Genomic DNA, 24,387 nt, shown 5'->3' with positions numbered 1-24,387 from the left:
CTTTATTTACCAATTTTTATTAACTCCATCATCTTTCCTACTTTTACAATTCCTATAATACATTTTTACTGCCTTCACTTTATAGTCTCCTAAATGTACAAATGAAAATACTGAATTACCAATTTCAAAACTCTAAAATTTACCTCCCCTAGGTATATTATTTTTCTAAATCATACACGGCACTTGGTTCGGTGCAAAATTAGCAATGAAACCATTCAACTCTTATTTATTCACAAAATATGTATGTATATATTGTGGTTTAATGTCATACAAACTCAAGATAGGCTTCTGACGACAATGGGATAGGAAAGGGCAAGGACTGAGAAGGAAGTGGTTGTGGACTTAATTAATATACAGTCCCCAGCAGTTGCCTGGTGTGAAAAAGGAAAACCATGGAAAACCATCTTCAAGGTCATTAATGGTAAGGTCCAAACTTATCTCCCGAATGCAATCTTACACTTACATGGCCAGTACCATGCGACCAATTCACTTATTTCTGAATATTTTGACCAGTAGTGTAAAGAGATACATCCAAAGTAATCAATCCTGTCTCAAGCATTATCAGGCAGGGGAGAAATTTACTATCCATGTTTTGTCCCTAAATTTCTTGCAAATAAACAAATACGTTAGGTTCCTCAGAATTCTGTAGGTGGGTTTATATCTTACCTGTAATGACACAATCCAATCTAGGTGTTGCCCTTCATTACCAAAGTAGAAACAATAAATCTCCACATGACTCATCTTTGTGTAGTATGCTCGCCTTTCCTTTTCCTTCATGTTTGCCTGTGTCTTTGGAAACACATTGTAGAAGCAATTTCCTTAAATTTCCCCCTTGATTTTTGGCCCTTAGATATATAAATTCTCACTTCCAGAATATAACAACAGAATTATGTTTCTGCCCTTATCTTACAATTAAATATAATAAGCAGGGAATAACACACCATCAAAGTAATATCTATAGATTATTTTTTATTCAGCAATTCTTAGGAAATAATTTCCCAAGTATAGAACACATTTTATGGTCATATTCACTAGGTAAAAGTATAAATATTATTACAAAGATAATTAATTATTAATGATTTCATTTTCATGTTACAAATATTTATACATCCATCAGTTTCAATATATACAATGAGACAAAGAAGAGACTATTAATTATTTCCAATAACATAGTATTACAGGAAATCTTCATCAACAGCCAGATAAAATATGCCTTCTACGATGTCATTCAATGATGAAATAAAAAAATCATAAATATATACATCCAAAACAAGGTTTCAGGGTTAAAGAGCGATTTTAACATTATCGGTGGAGGCACTGATAAACAAGTTCATGAAATGTTATAGATTGTTTTTCATAATTTTTATGTATTCTTTTTCTTTTTTAAAAATCTAAGTTGTAGTAGTATTAAGAGAATCAGCAAGTGAAGACGTATGAACTGTTTTAAGAGTGAAGTACGGTATTCTACAGAATAACCATGCTAACAGTTCATACATCAAGACTTGCCATCCATACTATCTGAAACAGAATGCCACAGTATCTGGAATGTATAAATTTTTCTCATTTTAAAACATGTTTCGCATGAAAAGAACATTTGAAATAGGAAGGGATGGCATTTGTTTCCCATTTATGAGACTCCTGATAAAAATACTTCTCTTTAAGGTCTAATTTTTCTTTAGATGTTGTGTAACACAGTATCAGAAATATATTAGGAAACCACACAACGAGCATGTCGAATACAATGTTACACAAAAGCTGCAGAATAGGCCAACAGTCAACATCACTTCATCTGTTTTCAACACATGAAACAAAATAAAAATAAATAAAATTAAATACACAAACAAAAATGATGGGAACTTAGTCAACAACTTTAAGAAAACATTGGAGGACAGATACAGTCATAGTAAGCAAACATTTACAGAGTACAAAGGAAAGATACCATCAGAAATGACTCACAAATACATAAATCTGGGTAACATACAACTCTACATCTTGCATTACAATTATTAGTTGCAACTTAAGATTCAGAACTCTATTTAGTTTGTATAATAACTACAAAAGACTAGGTGAACTGGACTATGATATTATACTGTTATGACTGGGGCTTGCAGGCCATTGCAGCTGCCACCAAGAACATTTTGAGAAATACTAATGGAATGTATTTGTCATATAATTTCCCTTCTGGGCAAAGCTGGCTTTACAATATAAAAATGGACTTGGTGGTGTTCCTCTTTCAATGAGAATGTTTAAAAAACATTAAAAAAAACAAACAAAAAACACACACACACAGTGTATGCAATACATAAAGATCCTAGCAGACATTTCTGAATCTAGGTGGAATCAGTACACACAACATAAAATACAGCAGTCAGTACTTTGTACAGAACTCAACTTGACATTTTTAATACAGTACTTACAATATGCTTTTGCAAGATGCTCTCCAAGAAACAAAATCATTTAAATGATACGTGTAAGTAACTGCATAAATTGAAATTCAGCATGAAATGGTCCCCTCTGTCTCTCTTTCCACAGCAATGAATATTTTGGTAAAGAACATTTTTGTTAGTTTTGCTATAAAGAAATTTACATCCTAAGGAAGAAAACATTGATTTAAAAAATGTCAATTTACCAACTTCACTTCTTGAAAAATACCAAAGGATTAACTAAGACTTTCAATAAGTCTCCACCATTTGATCATGGCTACCAAACATTTGCTTTGTAAACAAGTAAAGTGTTTGGGACTTCATACTGAAGGCATGGTTCAAGTTGTGGAAGCTATACCAAGTCAATATGTCACATTCTACAATTATTAAACAACCAGCAACCTCTCTTTACTCCATTCCTTAACCAATTGCCTCACATTATTGCATCTGATATTAGTACTCCTGAGTGTATGCTTTCATAAATCTTATTACTGAAAGTAGATGAAAAGAGATGGCTGTCAACATGTGAACAGCACATTTTCCTCTATCCAGCAAGATTTTGACCAGTGTGCCATAAAATTAATTAAAAATTAATTGTTCATCAGTCTATATTCTATACCAATGAATGAAAAACAATAATTTGAATTTTTGAGACAAAGAATTATTCAATTTCAATAATGATATTTCGTTCCAAACAAATCTATTGTACAATAAGACAAAATATGTTTTTTACACAAACCCTACACAAGTAAAGATATGATGAATTTTCTGTCTAAGATCAACAAGCAATATGAAAATTGCCTCAGACATTTTGTTCTTTGTCTCTTAACCCGACATAATTCTTAAAAGATTGGCAGCACATACAAAATATAACTTTCTGTGTGTTCAATTAAAATTGTCAGCTGTTATGAATGGACCAAATTACAAGAACAAATTCTGAAGAGTTTTCATTCTGCCTATATCAAAAGTTGTAGACCGAAGTTTACTTCTCAGTAGTAAAATACACATTATATACAGAGTAATGAGGCATATAGATGTAAAAACTTGGAACAACAAATTAAGAAACATGGCAAAAATGCATTTTAGGTTGCAATGACTGGAAGGAAGAATTCAATGATTCATTAAGGTATCTGAAACACCCTCACATCACTGTAAAAAAAGCCTGCATCACTCATCAACTTAGATGGGTAAGCCAGGCCTGCTGTATGAATAAATTGGGTTTCTTACTTAAATCCTTTGTGGTGAACTTCGTTTTGGCTTAAGACCCTCAGATGCCCCTCTGAGGTGCTGCAGAAACAAACTCAGAACCATGACAGTAATGGAGAGGCACTTGTGGAAGATCACTCTTTTTGGGGAGAGTCTATCTTGGTAATTGTCGATCAGTTTGAAAAGGATGCCGTAGACAGGAAGAAATCAATGGACAGGCACGAAAGCTCCGGTAAATTCAACCACACCCTCCTCCATTCATTCAGTGCAATCAGTGTGTCAGCATGTTTTATGCAAGGATTGGCCGGTTTTTAGTAACAAGAAATGCTTAAACAAACTCCACATGTGGAGAAGACTGTCAGGATATAGGTAAACATGGAAATAAGTGGCAGCTGACAATCATGAATATGTGACAAAGCATTATACTGTAGTAACCTTTAATAAATATCCCTCTACCATTCGGACATATGCCCATGGACTCATTATGTGGAATTCCATTCTTCCCGCCTCAAATTCTCTTCTGGAACTCTTCAACCAAAGGAAATACCATAAATGCAATTCAGTCGACGAGTGAAGTTCTGTATTTTAATCATTTATATGGGGAGCCACTTTCACGTAAATCAATCCTCTCAAAAAATTATTTTTATGGTTTCCAGGAAAATTCCTTTTCACATATTTTTTCCTTCACGAACATTTACTCGAAGAAAATGTACATTTGGCACACCAAAACTTAAACACCCACTTGTTTCTTCTATCATTTGGCAATTTAATTGTTAATAAATAATTAATTGAAAGTTAACTTTACATTTCCTCCAAAACTCTAAATGTGACAACAAATAAAAATAAAACAAAATTTCAATGGCTTACTTCAAATTATTTCATGTTATAGGTAGGGTCTTATAAAACCCAGCATTTTAGAATAAAAGGGTTAACAAAGATACTGCCAATCCCATTACAACAGGCATAATGACATTAAAAAATAATTAGTAAAACAGTTATGAAAGTCTGAATGAATAATATTCAATGAGTATCTTGGTATATGATGCTTCTAATATCTTACAGTTAAGCTCTAAAAGGAAAAATTAGGAAAAAAAGAGTAAATTTTCATGGCAAGCACACAATTGACACAAGTACCGTATTTACGCGAATAATCCCTGCATATTAAAAAAAAAAAATTTGAGGCATGAAATTGGGGTGTGGGTTTTATTTGCGTCAAGGTTGCCAACACGCTCCTGGCTCACCTAGTTTTCGATGCTGAGTATTCAGTTAAGTTTTGTGCAACCGTAGATGGAAGAAAGCTGTCCCCATATGTCATATTTAAACAGAAAACAATTCAGATTTTTAAATCTAACCTAACTTTACATTTTTTTAAAATGGTACCATATTTTACAGAGTAATTTAAATTCAAAATTTCTCTGCGTCACGATAGAATGCGTCTTCCGGAATGTGCAGGGGTAGCTTTCCACACTTTCACTCACTTCGGTGTGTCTATAGTGTGTTTCATAGTTGAAAATAGAGTGAAATCGTAATTCTTTTGTATTCAGCGTTTTAAGGAACGCCACAATATCATGTGGCAGGCAGTACACGGTAAAGCAGAATCCGCAAAATAATAGCAAATGCTAAAATGTTATGAAAACTGCAGTCGGTTTTTTGCACATGTTAAATTTAAAAACTTTGTATCATTTTGCAGTTGTATAGACTTGTGCAGCGAGTGCACTCAGTCAAGGTTACGAATAACCATAATTTCTGAAGTGTTAATGACATTTATTTTCTCTTTCTAATTTTATTGTGATTAGTGATGGGCAGAACTGAATATAATGCATTCGAGAACTTGAGGATTGATACTTACATTCGAAACCATATTCTCAAGTTCAACATAACCTTTAAAAGTCGATGTAGGCCTAATTTACGCAGTACAAGATTTCCATGAACTGACTATGAACAGTATACCGGTGACCAAATTACAAGGATATCGCCATCATGCTGGGTACTTTGGTATCTAATGTGCTTTATTTTATTAGATTAGAGAATTAAAAACTACTTGTGGTTGGACGTTGTTTGGCTTGGTGGTATGGGTATTAGATTTTTCGAAGTTATTATCCATGAAAACTGGTGAGGGTTGGCATTTCTGAGTTACAAGATGGCTGTTAATTTGAAATCACATAATTGGAAGTCTGACTTCTGTATTACAAAGACTTTGAATTAAAGAGGTTTTACCGTATCTCAAAACTAACATCAGATTTTGCCGGTGCGTCTATTTCAAGTGTTTACATTGCACGAAAAGAATTATCCACCACCGATCATGTTACTGTCCAGCAAAAAGAGACCACACGTGAGAAGTGTTTTAGACGTGGAGTGTGGCGAACTTGTAAGTAATTTAGGAGAGGATTCTAGTGATGCAAGAGACAATGAATCTTCCTATCTACAGGAAATCAGCCTATTGCAAGTTCAGATTAATGAAATACCTGTCACGTAAGTAGGCCTACTTGCTCATTTTCATGGAAAATATATTTCATAGCAGTGATATATTTTTATCATCTCAGGCAAAGCAGCTATATCCGTAAATTTACAGGTTCATATTTGCATAAAGACCACGTGGACCTCATGGAGCGATACGAAATGTTTGTTTATGCCTATGTTACTCTTTCGATGGAAGGAATTTTAGTTCATTTCATTTTTTTTAAAAATGAACCTTCCTAAGAGAGTGTGGGCATTATTCGACGGCGGGGATTATTTGGGTACATACGGTATAATGTATGGATACCAGTGGTGTGCAGGTAAAAAAAACCATTTCAAATTTCAGCGGAGATAGAAATAAGTAACATACTATCCCAATAAATCCCAAATAATTGAAATTCTAATTCACACAATAATTTTGATCAGAAAACAATACCAAATGAAATAAATGTTAACCAATTTTGAAAGCAATACACTCAGAGAAAAGTTTATGTTAATAACTGTAGATAAGGACATGGCTAACTACTGTAAGGCATGGCATGTAAGCTTGTTTCAGTGCCTGCAATTGCTATTACCGAGGTCGATTCTCTCTGCGAATTTTTCGACGCTTCTTCACAGGGAGAATCTGAGCACATTGCTATCTCAACTTGCGCAGTAAAGAGTTGAGATGATCAAGAGATTGTTGTGTCTGGTGCCGTTCATAGTCCTGAAGGCTCTTCCTGGCAACCAATTCCCGTAATTTTCGATCAAGTGCATCCATTTCTCTACGTCGATCTGCCAGAAGGCGTATCTGGCGCGCCCCATGCTCTTGGAGGATACTCAGTTCCAGAGCCATTTCTGAAAATAATACAGAGCAACATTTAAAGTTAAAATGTAAACTTTAAAAATACAAGAAATATAATTTCTAACAGTAAATCTCTCTCTCTCCTTATGTACATAACATTTAACCAACCCCCGATCGACCGACCGACCGACCAATCAACCAACCAACCAACCTCTAAGAAAGGTAATGGCCAATGTTGGGTTCAATTTACTGTATATATGTAAAGTATGTATTTATCTATCATCGCCCTCTACAGTAGTTTATCCCTCATCCTCCCCACTTTGCTCGGCTCGCACGCTTCCTTGCAAACATCACGTAGGGACCACATTGGTCGCTGCAGCGCTAGCAGCGTGCAGTACACCCACACTGGAGGTACATCAGGAACAACATGAAAGAGGGAGTAAACAATGTGTTGAGTGTTGTTTCTTTAGGTAGTTTACTGAGATTGTGTCGAGTTGTGATATTAGTGGAAGTGCAGACTATTTATTTCATCACAAGAAAGTATATAATGGCAATGATTTATTAAAAGAAGCAATCACAAGACCAATCGAGTTTCACATACCATTTTCATCTAATTTCCTACTTCCTACTTCACGGAAAGCTACTGTGACATATTTACTTTAATTAGTTATTGCTTAAGATTATACTATAGGCTACCTTAACTTGGCATATTAATATCTTATTAAAGGTTTCAGTCTATCAATACCAATGGTGTATTGCTGCGTACCTTGCTGCACAAGCCAGACTAATAACGTGAGGGAAGTATCATTTCATTAACTTCCCAATCAAACTGATCTCAGAGAACTATGGATTAAAGCAATATCAAGAGCAGACTTCAGATCCAGTTTAAGTTGTAGACCTTCCGTGGCATATAACCTTCATTTTTGTCAGTCCAACTATCGACCTGGATTGAAAATGAAGAAACTGCACGATGCTGCCGTACCCTCTGTTTTCTATTCTTATCCATCTTACAAAGTCCAACAAAACAAACCAGAGCGTAGGCCTATTATAAAACACTTAGGGCCAGTTTCATCAACCACTGTTAAAAATCCAATAACGGAATGTTAGTTAACACCTTGTTAAGATTTTAACATGGCATTATGGAAATTGTGTTTCACAGAACACTATAACAAGCTTGTTAACTAACGTGGTGTTAACATTAACGATCAAGTCAACAGTGTGTAACATTAATTCACTCTTCTGAACGGTGCCGGGATATAATATTATTCACTTGTCACCTTTCCCCTGTACGATTTTTGCATGGAATACCTGTACGACAACCCACAGAAGAGCGTACAAAAAAAAAAAAAAAATTCAAAGAACAACGAGTTGGAGCAGTCCAAGACTGGAGGGGGTTTATTTATTCCACCATTTAAATAGACGACTTCAAAGATTATTGCATTAATCAGCAATGAAGACGAGGCTCTTCGTAATAACTTGTGATGCAGAACATCAAAATATCAGGATTTTACATAGATAGATCATTAATAAGTACAGGAGCACAAACGTAGAAATTAGGCGTACCAGGTTATTCATGGTGTGGGCTACAAGTGATTATGATCTCCCTTCCTTTGAATTTATATTTCCATCAAAAATGTAATGTTTGTTACATATTAATAATGGAATATCAGTATATATAAAACAGCACAAGCCTAGCCTACCTCTCTTCTATGAAATGATGCTTTGGTTTTAAAGCATTCTTGTTATTCTCTTTTGTATTTCCATTCAGAGGTTTTTAAGCTGAATTTTAGTAACTGGACACATAATTAATAACTACCTACAGTAGCACAGTTATATTAGAAATTAGGTCTACCAGGCTATACATGGTGTAGGCTGCATGTGATTATGATTTCCATCCCTTTGAATTTATATTTCAATTCAATGTTTCTCACATATGATTAAGTTAATGGAATACTAGTTTTAAGTAGGACTATCTATATATCTTGTGCAATTTACAATACCGATATCTCCAGTAATGATCTGAATGACCTTGTTACATAATATCTCAGCGTAATCAGCGATCACTGCATTGGAAAACAGGGGTGAATTATATCCTGAAGGCCTACGGTATTCTAACCTCTCTTCTATCACTTCAAATACTTTCCTCGTGACAGATTTAGATGACCTATACAGCTCTAAAAATTGCATTTCTGTTAGTTCAAGTATATCACTTAGTCTCCGAGAAACTTCCTGTCTCTCATCATTTTGAAGGTAATCTATAGAGTATCTGAGTACCAAACACAAAATCTCTTCCAGCCATATTTGTTTTAATACGATCTTAAGCATCTTAACAGGACGAGTGTGCTATGTCAAATTAACAGAGAATTTAATGAAAGGTTGATGAAACAGACATTCCGTTAACTATCCAATTAAAGCAGTTTAACATGACGTTAAATCTTTAACTGAGTTCGATTAAACCAGGTCTTCAGTCAATGCCACGGGTAAGAAACGGAAATATGAATCAACTGAGCCAAACTATGAAGAAAGCAATACCTCAGGTGTCTGCACGAGTATCCGGGAAATGATCGCCATCATTGTTCCGTTGATATCCAGTGCAACATTTTAGGTGAGAAGCAGCTCAAAACAGGGCAAAATAAATTGACTGAAACTGTGGAGAGCATGGTCTAAATTTTCATATCTTGAAAACAAACACACAAACTCAATAGAAATGTAATGAACATAATTATGTGATTTCCATGAAAATAGATCTAGTAGGTTTGGGACAAGTTTGAATTAAATATTTCAACATGCTGTCTATAGATCCTTTTGGAACTTAGCTGAGCTGCACGTTATAAATTATATCTGAAGGTTTCCTGTTTTTGTCAATGTTATCTTTGTTCTGGTTAAAATATATTTTTATCCTGGTGGAATATTGAACATTCCTTCTCCCATTTGAATATCCTAGTTTCATCTGTTTATAAAAGTTTGAATTCCCTTAAAACCCCTTTGAAAGTTGGCGTATGCGGTATACTACCTACCTTTTTTAGAACGGTCGAAAATGGCTAAGAACTGCCAGGAGCTGAACCTGGGACTCTCAGTGCCGATTATATAAACATCACTGACTGAAGATCAGTTTTAATCTAAGTTCAGAAAATAATCTGAGATCAGACCAGTGTCATTTTGTATAACACTGATCTAAGATCAACAAATCAAAGTTCAATTTTGATCCCAGTTCATATGTGAGTGCTTGGCAACAGCACAGAAACAGCTGAGTATCACGAGTCGTGTTGAGCAGTGTGAATTTCTTTTCCTTCGTACTGTGTATGCTGAGCGAAAGAAAGAAAAAAATGACTGAAATGAAGCAGAAACAGGACCATTCTCCTAATTTTTCCAAGGAGGACAAGGATGCCCTAGTTGAAATTGTACCAGGCGAGTTGGCTGTGCAAGTTAGGGGCGTGCAGCTGTGAGCTTGCATCCGGGAGATAGTGAGTTCAAGCCCCACTGTCGGCAGCCCAGAAGATGGTTTTCTGTGGTTTCCCATTTTCACACCATGAAAAGAGCTATCTGTGTCGGTGCGACATAAAGCCAATTCTAAAAATAAATATAAAAGTTGAAATCGTCTTGGGAAAATATAGAGACGTGCTCTATTATAAGCTCGCTCTGCAGCTGTTTCGGTATGAAGTACTGGAGTCAGCAGGTAACGACAAAACTGATAGCCAATGTCTCCCTGAAGTATGCCTTCTGGAATGTCTCATGTTTTGAACTGATAATGCACTCATGAATTAATGACGATATTGCTATCGTGAGCAGATCCTTGCCATCTCACTACGATATTTAGGGACCTGAGCCCAGCATCACAAATAACTTGAACATTTAACGAAAACCACCCATGACGATTCCTATAAACTTCTGCTTTATCGCTCCCAGGAGATATTATAGGATAGGAAGATTGTATAATAATAAAAATGATTTATGATATGATTTAGGATATTATAGGATATTAGAGGCGTGCAGTATTCGAACTCGAAATCAGGCAAGATGCACCTTGCTGCATATGCAACCACCATTACGCATGAGTGGAATGTGTAATCTAAAATGGTTGAGTTTGCTCCAATTCTTTTGCCAGGTAGGTTTACATTGTTATCAGACCCCACATTCTTCACTCGGTCGAAGATTCGTTAACTAGATATCTCCCAGGAACACATCAACTTCTGCATCCTTGCGGACGCCTGTCTTTTTCCAAAAATACTTCATGAGCTGCATAGTCTAAGATCACCTTTTATTCCGCTAGAAAGTTATGACCTAATATATCAGGTATTAGGTTCTGAATCACAGCAACGTCAATTATAATAGGCAGGTCCATGCATTTAGCTGTTATGTGAGTCTGTCCTTTGATGGAATAGGTTACCCCGTCTGCTGCTCCCACTACCCTTCCGAGATGGTGAGACTTCATAGGCGGTAGTAATCTGGCAACAGTTCCATTGACGAATGGCTTGTTTGGCTGTCGAGTATGGCTGAAAAATTATCGTTGCCTATCCTCAAGATGATAGCTTGGAGAGGTTGGCCTGTTCTGCTCACAATCTGACCAATCCCTCTCCTACTTGACCAGGGTTGCTTGTCTGTCGTGTCTTGAGGATCATTCCTGTTCCCGGTCCCATCCCCCCTCAATCCAGAATGGGCCGGACCTAGTTTCCCGACGTCAAGGCTGGGCACTTGTTCTTCAGGTGTCCTGTTCTTCCACAGTGGTAGCACTTCCTAATTATGCTGGTCTCTTCTGTAGCTTTGCTCTTGTGTTCCACTTCTAGCTGGGCAATGATTCTACGCAGATCATCAAAGGATCTCAGTTGTGATATATTCACTAGGGGTCGAATCTTATCATGAAGTAGCTCTGTGATGTCTGGTAAGATCACGTTCTCGCTTCCTTCTGGTTGCAGATGCTTAAAGAGCTGGTACTTCTGTAGGACGAAGGCGCTAACTCTTATGCCAGTGGGTTGTGCCTCAGTCAGTAGCTTCCTTTCAACGGAGCTCTTCACCCCTTCGGAATTAATCCTAGTGAGGAATTCCCTCTTGAAGTCCGTCCAGTTTAAATTTAAGCCCTTCAAGTTATTCCACCAAGTAGCGGCTTGCCCCTTTAACCACAGTGTGATGAGCTGAACAAAGATGTCCTCTGGTAGATTAGTCCATCCTAGTAGACTGACCAATCCCTTGAAGTTAGTAGGGTTCTCTTCCAGTTGCCCATGGGATTCCGGAAGGCTCTCTATAATCACCTTCGGGTCTTGGTGTCCTGTATTGCCAGTTAGGTTTAAGGGGTTTAAAGTTGTGGCAACATGTCCTTTTTGAGTTAATCTATCTTCTACTGCATGAAGGATGCTTTCTCTTATATTCTGCACATCTCCCTTGATGGTCGAAATGAAGTTTTCTAACCTTCCTTCAACAGCAGAAATACTGCTCCCGAAATTTCCCGCAATGGCAGAGATTCTCCCCTCAACCTGTTGCTTTATGCCGGAAACCTGGATTTCCACCTCCTCCTTGAAGTTCGAGATGTTCCCTTCCAGCTGGTTTACCCTACTTTCGATTTGTTCTACCTGTCCTAGTTTTGACCCGATGTTCGATATATGTTGCATTAATCGATTGGTGACGGCGCTAATATGGGATGAAATTTTATTATCTATGGTTGAATTTTCGATTCTAGGCATTGTTCTACTTTGTAAAACTGCATGTACACTTGTGATATTTCACCGGTTAAAACTGTAATAGCTTGAGAAATTTCTTCTGCAATTTAGTAATTTACTTTCGAAATTTGGTCTGCAATCTGTTCTATTAAGGTGGAACTGAATGTCTGTATCATGTTTGTTAACTTAGAACACATTTTGGTAATAATTGCCTCATGTTCTTATGTTTCGTCGACGCTTCAAAACATAAAAAATATTCCGCCATGAGTACCCATATGAAAGAGACTGGTCACAGTTTCACGACAATTGAAAACGACCTTCAAATCATAAAATACATTAATAAAAGTAAACTGATGACAGAGTTCTAGAACATTTACATGTCCTTAGACCAGCATTTTAATGGAAATCAAAATTTAAATGATACTTCAGAAATTAAAAGCCCAATAATCGAGAAAATTCCAGAACTACTCTCTCTCTTTTCAATATAAACAAGAATAGTTTTATGAGCATCTTTAATTATAAAACCACTAACATCATTCCTCCTATAACAACAGCTACTGTTTCACCACCCCTTCACTCTACATCCCCTCCACATACGTCAGACCCGCCCAAGGAATCGGCCGCCCCTCCTCACATAACACACTCCCCGCCTCTACGTATTCATATGTACAACACTAGAAGCAGTAATAGAGCTACCCGCCAGTCTGCTTCACGCAGCCAATGCTAGCGTACATCTCATACCAGTCCCAGGGGGTAAGCTTCCGTTTTTAATTTTTCCTTTCATTTTCTTCTTCTGGTTTCAACGTAACTTCATTCCTCTTTTCTCTTTCTTTTCAGATTCTAACTCTATTTTGCGCCAGAATATGCCCGCTGTCTTATAAGGAACGCTAAAACTCTCCCCACATTCAAGTTTCATCGCTACTTCTTAACGAGTTTATTTTATAAACTTCTAGTTTTATTTGCTGGCGTGTATATATTAACTAGCTTAACTGGTATTCTTCTGACAGCAAGATTGCGCCTCTCTTATGAATTTTGCATCTGCTGAAGTTTCAAGTTATACGTCAAATTTAGTTTGTTCAATATTATGTGCCCTTGACTAGTTCAACTAGGACTCGTGACTAGTCTATGAACTCTATTCCAACCCTTTTTTATGAATTCAAAGGAACTTCATCCTCACAATATTAATCCACGCTTCACACATTGATGTATATTTATGTCACAATATCCACTGTCATATTCCAGCCGCCTCATAATTGTTTTTAATTCCCCAGATTGCCACCGTTATTGTACTTCGCGACAAATTTTGCTTTTAACTTGCATATATTGTTACAACCTCGAGTCTAATGTTGTTTTTTTTAATTGATTGTTGATTATCACTTTTTTACGACATGGTTCATTCTTTAATGATAACATTCTCCATATTTTAAGCTCAGGGCCCTGACCTAGTTTTCGTTGCATTAATGGCTGATGATGTTCGCTATGTCGAACGAAACATATCCCAATATTAGATTATAATTCATTGAGAGTATTGTAATGCATTGAATAGGTGGTTATAAATAAAAGAATTTTATTATTTTAATCTCCTTTTTCGACAATTTCTTCTCGTAAGTGCGTCTGCAGCGATTTCTTCTTGCCGTTCGTCGGAAGATTTCCCTTGGCGAGTTTGTCTTTGAGTTGTTGTACGGACATATTTTCTAGTATCACTTGCATTTTGATCTATTTCACACTTACACTCGCATTTGATCGTAAATTCTTATGTCCTCGTCATGGTCGCCAATGATGTATTCACAAAGACGAATAAGAATGCAGTCACCTGCGTACACTAATTTATTTACAACTTATTAAACACACATCAACAAAACAACATTTTAAACAACAACCTATCGCAAAGCATAAGAAGAAAACTGCACCAGAGACATGTCAACTACCAACTCAACAAAACCAATTCATATACTGTACTTCAAACATGACTTCTACACACGTCTCACCAAAACAACTCCTCTTAAACAATAACTCAACTCCACCATCAAGACTGCCTCTTATATAGATGTTGCCTGGCCAGGCTTCTAGGAAGATGTTACGCAACACCTTTTCTTGTAAATTCTAGAGTGCCTAATACAGAGTTATAATGTAAGGAAGGTTCGAAATAGTTCTCGTTGTACCTAGAGTTTTTTCTGGATATTACAGTGTGTTACACAATACTGTAGTGGATTACATATCACATATACATGTAATTATAAATTATATTCTATTAATTATGTTCTTACATTAACTAAACTCATATTAATACATATATACACACAGAGCACGTTTCATGACATAACCTCACAAATAATACGCTCGTCCGACTATGTAAATAATACTAATAATAATACTAATAGGTAGACTAAACGCTTCGTAGCCATACCTCACAATTCATATCATATCATCAACAGAACCCCTCCAGTGTGCCAGGCAGCGTGGTGTTGAACGAGCCTTCACCATTATTGTCTGTCCAGAAATGTCTTCTCTCTCACCACAGACTCCCAGTTTCCTCCCCTTTCCTCCACATCCTTTCTCAGCAGGTATAGTCATCTCTTCCTAGGTCTTCTTCCCTCAACCATTCTTTCTACGCATGCATGTGATGTTCTTGTGCTAGGCATCTGCTTTACATGTCCATATCACGTTAGTCTTGTAGTCCTTAGATTCTCTTCTATCAAGTCCACTTCCAGTTCCATTCTGATGTCATCATTCCTTACATAGCCTTTGCGTGTTTTTTGGAGGGTAGTTCCTAGGAACTTCTCTCACATTCAGTATACATGTTTCCAGACTGCATGTGAGAACGGGCATAAAGTATGACTTATACAGAGTCATCTTGGTTCTAACGGGCACTTCGTTATCCCAAAGTAGATGCCTTACAAGGTTGTAGAAGTGAACTGCCAGACATTCCATTATAAATGATTTAAAACATATATGAAGAAGTTTTGTCTCCATTTAGAATGCACACATTTTAAAAACAAACGGACAACGTTCGTATGTTTGAATAACTTGTTATATACAAAATACCAAATTTTGAGCAAGTATGCTAACTCTGCAAATAGCAAAAAAGGAAAACTACAAATAGAACTTCAAAACATTTTAGTCTCGTTTTGAGATTACACTCTGATTTCCGTCATCCAGTCAAGTTTAGCTTGAGTGAAATGCCTCGAAGAAAGGACATGGCAGCCAACATTACATTTTCTGCGCTGTTTCCTGGCCGCTTTACCACAGTGAGCGCACCGCACTTGCTTCTCTTTTGTTTCAAGGTAGAGAGATACCCTATTGAAACGCACTTTTCGCAACACGGGAGGATACTTTCGTACTTGCTCTTCGTGGGTTAGGATGCGGATTGGCACAGGATCGGATATATGTCGTAACTATGTATTGTGTGAAGCCGAGAAGGTCTAGATTTTCCCCTTTGCCCTTTGGGGTCAAATGGTAAAGTTAATGGAGATGTTCAGAAGGAACCCAATTAAAGGCCAGTACCATTTCTTGTTTTTGATTGCGTGCGGTAATAAGATACATTTTGATCCAACTGTCCCCCCACGTATGTGCATATTATACAAAATTACACATGCTGGCTGAATTATTGTTATGTATTTATTTATTTTCAGCATTACTCCACCTTCTCTATCAGCTTTTCCTACAATTGAAAGGATATAAAATAATTATCTAAGAACAAGATGAGTTGAATGCCTTCTGATAGTTCTGAAATTCGATCAATAAAAACTGAGCCACATACTCCTAATTTTGGTATTGTTTCCATTAGCCGCTCCTTGGCAACGTTCTCCTTGAACTAGATACCCTAGCCAAGTCGATAGAGCCCAGACTATATACCCAAAACTTAGCGGTTTGCCATGAATGTGTTATTCGGCACCATATTTTCCTAATTAGGGGACCACTGACTCGTTCACAGACATGCATACACCAGGATATACCATAGCCAAGATTCACTTAGCATAGTCCAAAGGGAACAAATTTTCTGAAACTGTCATTGCAGTCTAATTTAGCGGTGTCACAAAAATGTAAATATCTCTCAGAACTTCTTACACCGATCGTGCGACATTACTGTCAGTGTTCCCCGCAGAAATTTTCGTCAGCCGGGTGGCAGGAATGAGTAGCCTGGCGGGGAACACTACATTAAAAAAATGTATATGATAACATTTCAGTTTATTCCCGGGTGGCAGGAATGAGTAGCTTGGCGGGGAACACATTTAAACTCCGATGTAACTGATGCAATTATCATGACAATATTGGTTTGTCATTTAAATAAACAGTTTTACAGTATTAAATTTGAACACCTAATGACTCAAATATGCATTAATATTATGTAACAAACACATATCTAGGTTATGTATATGATAACATTTCAGTTTAATCCCGGGTGGCAGGAATGAGTAGCCTGGCGGGGAACACCACATAAAAAAATGTATATGATAACATTTAAGCTTATTCTCCTCAGGGCATTAACAATATCAGACAGGTGAATATTAACCGCAAACTTGAACTACGAAGTATCTTAGCGTTAATATCACGAACAAGATATAACAGAGTATTTTGAACTTCTAGTCTTCTACTGCTTTTTCCAATCATGAAACACCAGGGATTACCACTCGGTTGCTGTGGAGTGACGTCAGGCAGAATAGAGTGCTCGCATGCGATTCCATGCTATCCCAGACACTCCTCGCACGACACTACCTGATAATCGAGCTAAACATTTAAACTCCGATGTAACTGATGCAATTATCATGACAATATTGTTTTGTCATTTAAATAAACAGTCTTACAGTATTAAATTTGAACACCTAATGACTCAAATATGCATTAATATTATGTAACAAACACATATCTAGGTTATGTTAGCTGGGCGATCTGTAAAAACAGCTGGGCGGTGCACCCATTAAAAAGCTCCTAGGGAGAACACCGACTGTGCTTACTCAAATATGATGTACATCTTCAGCGGTTTCCCAGTACATTCTTGTCCTGGCCATAAATGTCGTCGGCTTTAACTCATTTTCGAGTATAATTTTCTTCCGTGTCACTTCACTCCAAACTCAAAGTCTGTGGATGTGTTTAAGGTGAATAAACAGTCCAATCTTATCATGGAACAAACGACCACACAGATCACACAGAATTGTTGGAGGAGGGCATAGTTGAGCTTCCCCGATTCTTCGTGCTCGTGGCCTCTTCATAACTGCGCCATTTCCCTTCAAACGTCTTGACAGTGCCCGGGATGATTTGTCGCCAGGTTGAAAGATCTTCAGCAAGCAATTCCCAGGTTTGTGGATTCAAACCTGTCAACCTCATAGTATGCTTAAACTGGTCCTTACAGCGCATTTTAGGACCTCCATGAGGTCTGGTGCTAGAAGAGAGTTCACCAAACAGAATCTGACGTGGAAGTCTCATATCAACAATCCGTCGCACATGTCCCATCCACCTAAGCCGATGACCAATGATGGATGACACTATACTATTAGCATGCACTTTCTCAAGAACAGCTAAGTTGGTTATGTGGTCTTCCTACTGACCCTAAGGACTGATTGAAGCTTTTGTTGGTGGAAGTGCTCAAGCATTTTAAGGTCATGTTGGTATAGGGTTCAAGTTTCACAGCCATACAGTAATGTTGAGAAGACAACAGTACACCATAGGCTTCGTGTTCACGGTCAGATCTTTGTTCATGAAGACCTGGTGCGATAGTCACCCAAATGCTGCATGGGCAGCACCAATTCTCTTCTCCACATCCTCTTCACAGTTACAGCACACAGATAGGGTACTACCCAGGTATGAGAAGTGGTCTACATGCTCCAATGATGCATCTGAGATGGAGATGTTGAATTGTGGAAGGGTTGTGCTAGGACCTTAAGTCTTCTAAACGTTAATTGTGAGACCAAATCGATCACATGCACTCTTGTAGCAGTTAAATGACTGTTGAAACTCCTCTGGTGTGAGTGCAAGTGACGAGCAGCATCATCTGCGTACAGCATTTTGGTAATATTTGTAACCTGAGTTAGGCTCTGGGAGCAAAGTTGAGCTATGTTAAAAAAAACCTCCATCAAAACAGTATCTGATCTCTATGCCCGAATTGTTTGCAGTGATTAATAGAGCACTGTGGCCACATACAGTGCAAATAGCAATGGAGCAAGTACACAACCTTGTTTTAGTCTATGAGTGATTGGAAATGCATCAGAGGTCTTATTCTGATGGCAAACCTGACCGGTCATGCCATCATGTAGAGCCTGAATTAGATTAACAAAACGCTGAGGAAGCCAAAGTGTTTCAGCACTGCCCACATAGCAGGTCTTGGAACCAAGTCAAAGGCCTTTTCCAGGTCATAAAAGACTAAGAAGACTGGATTTGGTTGCTCTCTACAATTTCCCTGGAGTTGTCTTACACAGAAAATCGAATCAATGTGCTTCTGGAGGATCAAAATCCACATTGAGACTCTGGGAGGATCATCTCAGAAATAGCCTGGAGACGGTTAAGTATAATTTTTGCAAGAATTTTGCCCACAATAGATAGAAGTGATAAACCACGGTAGTTGCCACAAACACTGCAATCTCCTTTCTTGAAGATTGTGATATTAGTGGCATTCTTTAGGTCACCAGGTACATCTCTTGTTTCTCACAGTTTGAGGATGAGTGAAAATTTGCGTTCTGAGGGATTGACTTCCAGCTTGAATTAATTCCAGAGGGATGTTAATCTGGGCCAGGTGCCTTTCTGGGTTTCGTTGATTGAGAGCTACACTGAATTCTTGGAATGTGGGTGGTACTGCCATCCATGGTTGTTCATGTTGTTGAGGCACATCCCGAAGGAAGTCTTCAGTGGTAGTGGAAGGGTGATTTAGAAGAATGGAGAAGTGCTCCTTCCAGCCCTCCAAGATTTCATTACTGTCAGTGGGAGAGGTGGAGTTGTCAGCACTTTTCAGTGTACCTGATGAAGAATGAAATGGACCATACACCCCTTTGATTCCTGCATTAAAGTTCCTCAGGTCCCGAGCATCAGATAGTATATATATATTTTTTTTTTTATATTTGCTTTACGTCGCACCGACACAGATATGTCTTATGGCGACGAGGGGATAGGAAAGGCCTAGTGTGCCTGGTGTGAAAATGGGAAACCACGGAAAACCATCTTCAGGGCTGCCGACAGTGGGGGTACGAACCCAGTATCTCCCGAATACTGGATACTGGCCGCACTTGAGCGACTGCAGCTCTATCGAGCTCGGTTTTCCAGACAGTTGGACGTTGATTCACATTCTCAAAGTTTGAAGAAATGGCTTCATCTTGAAGTTTGATTGTGTTAAACCTTCTTCTGGACAATTTTTGGATAAGCCTAGGTGGTTTAGGTCTGATAGAGATCCTGAGTTTACATAAGAGAAGCTTGTGATCTGTCCAACAATCATCAACATTCCTTGCTGTTCTGGTAATAAGTATGTCCTCATCACATTGCCGGGTAATGATGTAATTAAGAATGTGCCAATGATTAGAGCAAGGATGCATCCATGTGGTCTTGAAACGGTTAGGCAGTCGGAACTGAGTGTTGGTAATGAAGAGTTCATGTTCTGCACAAAGACCGAGAAGCAAGAGTCCATTGGGATTACAGTTTCCAAGACCTTGCTTACCCATCACGTTCTTCCATAGCCGATTATCCTTTCCATCCCTGGCATTTAAATCACCAAAGAGTAAGAGTTTAGTTCCAGAAGATACCTTATTGATGGTTGTGCTAAACTGATTATAGAACTGACTCTTTACTTCATCATCGGCATCTACGATTGGAGAATAGGTGGAGATGAGAGTCATAAATTTACTTCCTGAGAGTGGTATGCTGAGAGTCGTAAGTCTTTCTCTGATTGCAGTGGGAACAAGCTGGTGGTCATTAACTAATTTGGCCTTCAGAGCAAATAATACTGGCCATAGTACTGTAACCGAAAAGAAACAATATTGCAAAGAATAGCCGAAGTTCAGTTTTTCAAACAAAAATGATGCATTACCTTTTTCAACAGAGTACTGAACAGTACGCTGAATGACATAATCAAGTATTTCATCATCAAAGGACAACTTCAAATAATTGCATTGGAGAATATTCATTGTTTAGAAAGTTTGGTTGAGTAATCTCTGTGCTTGGCTTGTTAACAATATTGCTCTCTCCCCTCTCCCCTCCCCCACACACACTTCGCTTTGGTTTTGTTTTCAGATGATTAGATGTGCTTGACCTTCTTGCTTATTAGTTTTTGTTACTTACATTTGGGTTGACCGTCATCGAAACAATTTTAAGACGTACACGGCACTGCTTCATCAATAACATGAATCACTATATGTTCACTCGATACACCATCTCACACATGGATTGTATCATTTTCACTTAGTTTTGTACATACTAGTTCAACACCAGCCTGAAGTTGACTGCCAGAGAGTCTGTTTATATCTCGACACGATGCATCATCATCATCATCATCATCATTGCTAGTCTCGTAACTATGGAAAGCATTTTCAGGTGGTCCTATGTATATATTAGCATCTAGGATATCTTCTGATTCCTCCAGGATGCTAACGATCTGCTCGACAGTCAATCTGAGAAGAATTAATGAAAACTCTATATCAGTCCTGAGGCAAACCTGTTCACGGTGGGCACATATGGGTAAAATCTGGCATAAAAAGTATGGCCAATACAGTATGTGTTCGGAATTGTAGCAGAGGAAGATAAAAGAGACAAATCATACATATGTTGCTTAATAATAAGGTGAATCACTCAACAGTTGCTGCATTTTTCAATGATGCACTTGGTTTTTTTTGTGGCCATCATGCGTTCTTTACCGGATTATGTACTTGAGGTCTGCACTGATGCTGCACTTTACATGAGCAACACCATGGGAGGTCTTGGAATATTACATCCTAAGACAATACAAGTCACGCGTGTAGCACATGAACTTCATTGAGTCGCTGAAGCAGTTCAGGCTTCCTTTCCTGAAGTAAACATGAATGAAAAGAGTATTTCAGAAGACTCCATGTTGCAAGGATGATGTATTATGATACAATTGGTAATGTGCCGCTCCTGCCTTTTCCAGTTCATACAAGATGGCAAATGTGGCTCAAAGCTGCTATTTATTATGCTGATTATTTTGAAGTAGTAATAGAGATAACTGAAGGCCTCAATTCTGAAGATGCTGCTTCTATTAAAGAAGCACAAGAAGTCTTCAGCAAAGATGATGTTCATGAGCAACTTATATTCAATCGTTCCAATTTGAATCAAGTTTTCTCGAAAAAATGCCACGTAATGTTAAAAGACCCTGGTCTTCGCAAACTTAAAAATACATTTCTGGTGTTCTCCAAAGCAAAGAAAAAACAGGACAGTGTATCGATACTGGAAGTCTTTAATTTCGTTAAGACGGGCTATGCTCCATTTGTGGCATGCGTGTGTGTGTGTTTTTTTAGCATACAAAACCATTTTCAGTGAAAATAGGTGCAAGTCTGCAAATAAGCACCTGTTGTATCATGCTGTGATTATGTATAATCAAGACTTGTGAATTTCACTGAAAAACTAGAGCATTTTATTGTGATGCATTATGTAATGCTTTTTTCTTTTCATTTTATTCATTTTAGCAATCTTTAAAGTAAAGGGTTATGCACTTCATGTTGTTGGTCGGTATTGAACTGAGATAACATATAAATTATAAACAGGAGAGTTTTCCAACTATTCAATACATAGTTGTATTTACAATGTTATTTACATTATATGGGACTAGTTTCAACTCTACACGGGGTTATCATCAGCCATATACATACACAATAAATGATGAAATCCTAAAACATGTTTCTAATGTAAGAACCTTATGAATATATAATTTAAAATAAGATGTGTTGGTTGAATTAGGCAAGGTGCTATGGCGCTCAAAGTGTTGCAAATGATCGTGATATTGCGAGTGACAGAGGTGAGCAACATATCGTCGCTGCCGGGACAAAACCTCCTATGTGAAATATTTTAGCTTAGAACTTTGGCCGATAAGCTTCTGTCATCTAAGGTGTAATATTGTGTGAACATTGTCAAGGCATTCTCGCTCTTCATAATGTATGTGGTGCGGGTCAGTATATCTCCTAAAATATTTTCACATAGGAGGTTTTGTCCCGGCAACGACGATATAATACAAGTACAGTAAACAGGCTAAAAAAGTCTGGGTGTAAAAGTACAAATGAGATGTTCTGTGTTTTAGGTCAATTTGATTTTAGACACATGGTGTATCAGATGGAATTCAGTAGGTTCTGGTTATACATAACGGTTGTGGATCGAGTGCTATGGTACTAAGAATGAACACAATAAAACATGTCACATATAATAAAAGTATACAAGTATGTACAATGTTTGAGTAACAAATGTGTAGATGATAATCTCTAGAAGAATCTATGAAGAGTTGATTTATACATTGCATCAGCTTAAGCAGAAAATAGATACTGGGTGTATTAAGTAACTAAACTATGTTGATAGGGCTGCATGGTTGATTGTTGGAATTGTGCAGACTGAATATGAAGTTTTAAAATTCTTCTTGAGAAGAAAGTAGACACTGTGTGTGGTGATATTCATGGGTGGAACTCTCAGTTCATAGCGGAAACCAAATTGAACCTATTAAAATTGAGAAAAGCCAATAAAATGCAAAGTACGCGGAAGGAAGAATAGATTACAATAAAGCGAATGGAGAAATCTCCTTATGCCACCAGTCACACACTACCAGCTAAGCTGCACACACCGCCGTGCAAGCGAGTGTCAATTCGCTTTACTGTAATCTATTCTTCTTTCCGCGTACCTTGCATTTTACTGGCTTTTCTCAATTTTAATAGGTTTAGTTTGGTTTCCGCTATGAACTGAGAGTTCCACCTATCAATATCACCACGCGCAGTGTCTACATTCTTCTCAAGAAGAATTTTAAAACTTCATATTCAGTCTGCACAATTCCAACAATCAACCATGCAGCTTATCAATATAGTTCGGTTACTTAATACACCCAGTATCTATTTTCTGCTTAAGCTGATACAGTGTATAAATCATCTCTTCATAGATTCTTCTAGAGAGTATCATCTACACATTTGTTACTCAAACATTGTACATATTTGTATACTTTTATTATATGTGTCATGTTATATTGTGTTCATTCTTAGTACCATAGCACTCGATCCACAACCGTTATGTATAACCAGGACCTACTGAATTCCATCTGATACACCATGTGTCTGAAATCAAATTGACCTCAGACTTTGTACTTTTACACCCACACTTTTTAGCGTGTTTACTGTACTTATATATTTCTCACCTATGTCTCTCACAATATTTCACTTTCATTTGCAACACTTTGAGCGCCATAGCACCTTGGCTAATTCAACCACACATCTTATTGTAAATTATATATTCATAAGGTTCTTACAGATTAGAAACATGTTTTAGGATTTTGTCATTTATTGTGTATGTTTAAATATGGCTGATGATGACCCCGTGTAGGGTTGAAACTAGTCCCATGTAATGTAAATAATATTGTAAATACAACTATGTATTGAATAGGTGGAAACCTGTCCTGTTTATAATTTATATGTTATCTCAGTTCAATATGGACCAACAACATAACCCTTGATGATGTAGATTACCAGACAAAAAAGAAAGCCTTTTAATATATGGGCCTTAAATTAAAGATAACCAAATTACGCAAAGACGTCGATTTCCTAAAACAATGTATATCGCTTAACTTGACACCTAATTTTCTAAAAAGCAATAAAAAGAAACATCGGATCACACCCCAAACCATCAAAACTCAAAACAAAACCAACAAAATATGGTTAAGAGACAAAATTAAATTCTTGTATAGGAA

General features: G+C 37.4%; 1 protein-coding gene across 2 annotated transcripts in view; it reads right to left on the bottom strand.

The window, feature by feature from the left end:
- Positions 1 to 949: 949 nt before the first annotated feature.
- Positions 950 to 24,387, bottom strand: part of px (plexus) — a 742,022-nt gene continuing 718,584 nt past the window's right edge. For both annotated transcript variants that reach the window (XM_067150020.2, XM_067150021.2), the window contains one exon: positions 950 to 6,923. In XM_067150020.2, coding sequence (XP_067006121.2) covers positions 6,724 to 6,923 — 200 coding nt within the window. In that variant the 3' untranslated portion in view covers positions 950 to 6,723. The remainder of the gene's footprint in view (positions 6,924 to 24,387) is intronic.

This window comes from Anabrus simplex, chromosome 6 (assembly GCF_040414725.1).
Source record: "Anabrus simplex isolate iqAnaSimp1 chromosome 6, ASM4041472v1, whole genome shotgun sequence".
NCBI classification, from domain to species: domain Eukaryota; kingdom Metazoa; phylum Arthropoda; class Insecta; order Orthoptera; family Tettigoniidae; genus Anabrus; species Anabrus simplex.
The sequence above is the reverse complement of the archived record's forward strand: the minus strand, read 5'-3'. Positions and strand labels throughout refer to the sequence as shown.